The 6,098-nt window shown below is 33.8% G+C and overlaps 1 protein-coding gene across 3 annotated transcripts; it reads left to right on the forward strand.

Moving 5' to 3' along the window:
• LOC110267633 lies at nucleotides 1,189-1,695 on the forward strand. Of its 3 annotated transcripts, none has more exons than XM_021113424.1 (3): nucleotides 1,189-1,368; nucleotides 1,450-1,557; nucleotides 1,644-1,695. In XM_021113424.1, the coding sequence occupies exons 1-3, from the start codon at nucleotides 1,199-1,201 to the stop codon at nucleotides 1,669-1,671; spliced, it is 306 nt and encodes a 101-aa protein (XP_020969083.1). In that variant the 5' UTR covers nucleotides 1,189-1,198; the 3' UTR covers nucleotides 1,672-1,695. The 3 variants fall into 3 exon arrangements, with proteins under 3 accessions (XP_020969083.1, XP_020969082.1, XP_020969081.1); XM_021113423.1 differs by having other exon boundaries at nucleotides 1,450-1,553; XM_021113422.1 differs by lacking the exon at nucleotides 1,644-1,695 and having other exon boundaries at nucleotides 1,450-1,633.

Raw genomic sequence — 6,098 nt, forward strand, 5'->3', positions numbered from 1 at the left:
TTTATTTATTTTAAATATATTTTATTAAAAAATTTATATTGTTAAAGTAACAATTATATACATATGACTTACATTTGATGATATTGAAGTAGTAAAATTTGAAAACAATAATATAACAAATATTTAAATAAGATCAATTGATAAATAAATCGATCTAGATGATGGATTCATTATTTGGCTGTTAAAGACATAATCATTCATCCATCTCCTCTTATTAAGTTTTTGGAAGAAGTGATTTATCATAATAACATAATTACCTTTAAAATTGAATTAACTTAATATTTGACTTATAGCACCTACAATTAAAGTTGACAATGAATAGAATAAGGTAGAGTTTAAATTCTATTTTAATCTTATTTACATATTTAAATTCTTTTTAAGATTTAATTTAATTTTATTTGCGGGTTAAGAATCTTTCGACTATTATCCTACTTGCACTCTAAAAGTTCATACTCGACCCGATTATATCCAATTCGATCCACAACAAATTAATTTTTTCAATCAAACATAATATATTTAATCATTTCATAGTTCATAAACATATTAATAAAATATAGAATACAAAATTAAACTTACATTAAAATTAAAAGTAACAAAAAATCATAATAAACTCTATGTTAAAATTACAAAATTGAGAGGATGTGAGTTTAATAATTCTCATCAATTTATTATATATGTATTATAATTTTTAATTACATACTATAATAGATCAGAGATGCAAATTGATCGGATTGGATTAGGCATAAACTCACACTTAATCCTACCTATAGATCAACCCGCTGTGTTCTCATTCCGATTTCCCTTTCTTTTTTTTCTTTCTTTCTTCTTTCTAAGTTGTTGCTGTGTTATTGTTTGTGTGTTTAGTGGGTGTGTGCCTGTGTGACCGTGAGTGAGGGGGTGAGAGAGAAGGAGAGGAGGAGAAAAGAGAGCCATGACAGGGGAGAAGAGAAGAGGAGGGAGACGCGCCGGAGCTGGTGGGCCTCATTACCGCTGACGCCACGCCGTCGCGAGACCAGAGGAGAGGGAGATAGAACGCGACCTTGAGAGAGAGGAGTGGTCATCGTCACTGAAGAGGAGCCGCACCGCCACTGCACCATGCTCGCTGCCACCGTCGCGTCATCGCTGCCAGCTTCGTTGGATCTCTGCTGCCAAACCCGTTCTTGCCGCCGCCGTTGGAATCGCGAACAGGGGGGTGAAGATGCGCGAAAGGGGGCATCGCGGAGTTGCCATCACCGTCGTGTTACTGGGCTCGCCGTCGTCGCATCTGGGTGGCTGTTGCGCCGCCGTTCATCACTGCCCAGTCACCGTCGAAGCTTTGCATCGCCGTTCTGACCGCCAGAAACCGCCGGTGGAGCCACTGTCTTCTTGGTAAGCGTTATTGTCTCTGAAACCTTTGAAATAAATTTTCCGTCATAGCCTATTAGAGTAACTGAGATGATGGTAATGTAGGGCTGAGTTGTGGTTCTTGCATGTTGAGTTCAGTAGCCGTGCATGCGACATCAAGCTGCCGCGTCGTCAACGGAGTCGCCGCTGTTCTGTTTTCTCGGATACTCGTAGGTTCAGTAAGCCTTTTCCTGTTCCGATTTCTTTTAGTCACTATTCTGTGATATGTTTCTAAGGTCCTTGCAACGTTAATGCTATAGTTTTGAGTTCAGTTCTTACGTGCCGTGATTAAAGTTGCTGTGATTGAGGCTGTGTTGTTGCGGGCTGTGAGAAAAAGAGTTTCTGTCGCGTGATTAAATTGTAATCGAGGTAGGAATTTTTTTTATACAAACTAATTTATTTTAAATTGAAATTGTTATAAATAGATATGACTTGCTAAATGTATCTCTGGTGATTATGTAAGTCTTATGCATTATCTGATTTCTCTTGGATGAATATGGTTGTCCGTTGAATTGAAATAATGTCTGATTTTGTTAAATGGAGGTTTTTTATTGTTTTAATTTGAAATGATCTTTAATATTTGAAAGTTTGAATTTGGTCTTATTGAAAACTGATTTGGTCTTGAACCTATTGAAAAGGGATTGCGGAAAGGTTTGGTTGAGACCCGAAAAGGGTGGCAAAGTCCAAGTTTTAGGGGAGATGCTGTCAAATTTTCATGAAAATTAAAATTCTATTTTAAAATATGATTCAGAAAAAGAATGAATTTGAGAGGTTCCATTGCTTGGTTCTTAATTTATTAAGAAATAGATATTTCGAATTTAATCTGTTTATAGGAAGTTTATGTTTAAGATTGATTTAAATACGAAAGAACCTCTGTTTTGAAGTTTGACTAAAGAAGTACTTTTTGGAGAATTTTTAGTGGATTTTAGAAGAAATTGAACCTTGAGTAATTAAGTTCATTTTGCTTTTAAAGTATTCTTTAAATTTTGATTTAGCAAGATTAAACAATTCCGGGCTTTTGGAAAGGTTACCGATTTAAAAATAAAATGGAATTGATTTGGAACTTAGTATTTTAAACTTGTTTTGGTTTTTGTTTTAAGTCTCTATCTCAATTGACTTCAAATTAAGTAACTATAATTTCGAGGATTTCTAAAGAATTTAAGAAATGATGTAGGCTATTCTTCCCTAGAGTCTTGAGTCTTTGCTAAGGTTATTAATTGACAACTCTAATTTAAAATAGTCTAACGGATAATTTAAAAAGCGAAAGATATGTGTCTTTTTAAAGAGGATTGATTTTAAAAGAAAAGTGGAATATGAACTTGGAAGTGGGGTAAGGGGGTTTTGGTTTATAAGAGGGGCAAAAAATTAAATGATAAGAAAAGTAAAGAGAGTAATTAAAGAAAGCAATTAATAAAGAGAGACATTCATGGCAAGAATTGAGATCATAGGCTTTCTATCCTAGTCATGCATGAGTTGGGTTTTCATGACTCAAGATTGCCTAATTACTCTTTCCAAGCCAAGAATGCTCAAAATCTACTCTAAAGCCCAACCAAGCATTTTGTCAAACACTTGGTGGATAATAAAGGAAAGCATAATAAAAGTGCAAGAATAATAAATATACCAACTACCAATTGCAAGAAATCAATAATAACAATCATGATCAACATCAAAGAGCATGGAAACATAAAATTGCATTGAAAGAAAATGGAAATCCAACAAGGGTTCATTAACATAAAAGAGGACAAAATAAAGGAAATGACAAGTAAAAACTAGAAGAGTAGAAATGTAATAACAAGAAATTAAAAGGAGAAACTAAATCAAAACAAGAATTAAAACTTGGATCCAAGAAGAATTAACTAAAACTACCCTAAAATCTAGAGAGATGAGAGAACCTCTCTCTCTAGAATTCTACCCTAAAACATGATGAAAACTAAACTATGACTACTTGGTTTATTTTCTCCTCAATCCTTGGGTTCAATAGCATCAGAAATGAGTTGGATTGGGCCCAAAATGCTTCAGAAATCGCTGGGGGCGATTTCACTAAAGTGGACCCACGTGCTCCATCGGCGCGCGCGCGTACATGGCGCGTGCTCGCCCCTATGCGTCAGGTAACATATGGCAAATTTTATATCATTTCGAATTCCCAGATGTTAGCTTTCCAACGCAACTGAAACCGCCTCATTTGGACCTCTGTAGCTCAAGTTATGGTCGATTGAGTGTCAGAAGGTCGGGCTTGACAGCTTTACGGTTCTTTCATTTCTTCATGAGTTCTCCCACTTTGCATGCTTTTTCTTCATTTCTTCCATCCAATACTTGCCTTATAAACCTGAAATCACTCAAAAAACACATCAAGGCATCGCATGGAATTAAAGTGAATTAAAATCACCAATTTTAGGGCCTAAAAAGCATGTTTTCACATTTAAGCACAAATCAATGGAGAATTACAAAATCATGCTAATTCATTGAATAAATGTGAGAAAAGTTGATAAAATCCCCCAAAATAAGCACAAGATAAACCACAAAATCGGGGTTTATCATTCCATTGCTTGGTTCTTGATTTATTAAGAAATAGATATTTCGAATTTAATCTGTTTACAGGAAGTTTATGTTTAAGATTGATTTAAATATGAAAGAACCTCTGTTTTGAAGTTTGACTAAAGAAGTACTTTTGGGAGAATTTTTAGTGAATTTTAGAAGAAATTGAACCTTGAGTAATTAAGTTCGTTTTGCTTTTAAAGTACTCTTTAAATTTTGATTTAGCAAGATTAAACAATTCCGGGCCTTTGGGAAGGTTACCGATTTAAGAATGAAATGGAATTGATTTGGAACTTAGTATCTTAAACATGTTTTGGTTTTTGTTTTAAGTCTCTTTCTCAATTGACTTCAAATTAAGCAACTATGATTTTAGGGATTTCTAAAGAATTTAAAAAATGATATAGGCTAGCTATTCTTCCCTAAAGTCTTGAGTCTTTGCCAAGGTTATTAATTGACAACTCTAATTTAAAATAGTTTAACAGATGATTTAAAAAGTGAAAGATTTGTGTCTTTTTAAAGAGGATTGATTTTAAAAGAAAAGTGGAATATAAACTTGGAACAATTGAGATATGAGGATTCTGAATTTTGAAACAAAGATGAGTTTGTTTTCTGGTTTTAAAGAAAAAAGTGACTTGTGACTTGAATGATAATTGATTTTATATGAATTGTAATGAAGTGTGGAAATGATGATGAATAAATGAATATGTGGCCTTTGCACTTCTTCTATCTGAGATACGAGTTTCCCTGGGTAAAGTACTGTAGCTTGCCACCACGTGTTTCAGGTTGAGACTCGATACTCTGTTGACCCTGTGACGTAAGGGTGACCGTGCACTTATAAATTCATGGGAATGGTACCCCCATTGAGCGATTTGATATATATATATATGAGAAAAAGGTATGCATAGACTCATGGGGATGCGCGTCGAGGGACAGTCCAAGGGTTTAGCAAACCGGACTTGTCAAGCTGGCTTGATAATCGACAGATGAGACTCATTAGCCATAGAGCAGTCATTCATCATATGCATCTATGTGATATTGTTTGGGTATGCATATTGTAATTGATTTGCCTATGTGTATAATTATGTCTAATTGCTAATTGCTCTACTTGATGTAACTGCTTGATTGTACTTGAACATTCCTACTTGTGTTTGTGACTGAAAATTGGTTGGATTGGCTGTTGTTTGAATTGTTTGGGCCTAAGGCCGTGGTTGGTTATGAGATGTGCCAAAGGCCGTGCTTGGTGTGTGTTTTTGGTTTAGAAAAGTATGAAAAATTAAACTAGTTCAGCATAGACTTAATGAACCTCTGTCTAAGAAAAACTTTTAAGAAGGCTTTTGGATTTCTGAGAAATTAACAGCTTTCCCTTTTAGAAAGGATTTTGGATTTTGAATATTAAATCTTTGGCTTTTGAAAAGAAGCATAAGACGGTTATTAATCACTGTACTTTAAAAATAGTTTTATTTTCGTATCTTATTATAGCAATTCTGTAACCCTACAGTGAGAACCCTTTCAAGGACGATGTTCTCACTCCCCTACAAGTCTTTTCTTTTCAAGTTATGGACGACGAAGTTCAGAAAAGCTTAGTTAATTCATTTCTGTTTAAATGCTATGTTGTGTTGTATTAGTTACTTTTTTCCCTCACCTTTATCCTTACAAGTTTTTATAAGAGGGATAGGAATTTGGATTGTGTAATGTTTGTAAAATTAATTTTATGTGTATATATTTATATGTATCCTTTGTAAGTATTGATATTCGTATGGATATATGTTACTTATTAAAAAATTCCTTTGAGCGGTTATACGGTTTAAGTTTTAAACAGGCTCATATTTTAGTATTAAATATTATAAAAGTCGTCGTAATATTCGAATTATCAGAGTGGCGCAGCCAAAAGCGTAACATTCTGATAGTTAGGGTGTTACATTACTCGCTGTGAATCGGATAATGCCAATCCTATCCAAATAAGTTGTATCGAATTGAATACCCGCGAATAGAATTAGAATTGCTAGTCCTATCTGTAATAATGGTCGCTTATAATTTATAAGTCCTTTAGATCCAATTTTTTAACAAAACTATAAGAAAATTTACAAAATTTGTAATAAGCAATATTTGATATCTAACAAGGGATATTAAAACAAAATTGAACAAGTTCTAAGAAAATGAAAGTAAAAAATAAAATGTTA

Source organism: Arachis ipaensis, chromosome B10 (assembly GCF_000816755.2).
Source record: "Arachis ipaensis cultivar K30076 chromosome B10, Araip1.1, whole genome shotgun sequence".
Lineage (NCBI taxonomy): Eukaryota > Viridiplantae > Streptophyta > Magnoliopsida > Fabales > Fabaceae > Arachis > Arachis ipaensis.

Coding starts and splice junctions, on each gene's coding strand:
- LOC110267633 (XM_021113422.1), top strand. CDS start 1,199: ATGCGCGAAAGGGGGCATCGCGGAGTTGCCATCACCGTCGTGTTACTG. Junction 1,369..1,449: donor GTGGAGCCACTGTCTTCTTG/GTAAGCGTTATT, acceptor ATGGTAATGTAG/GGCTGAGTTGTGGTTCTTGC.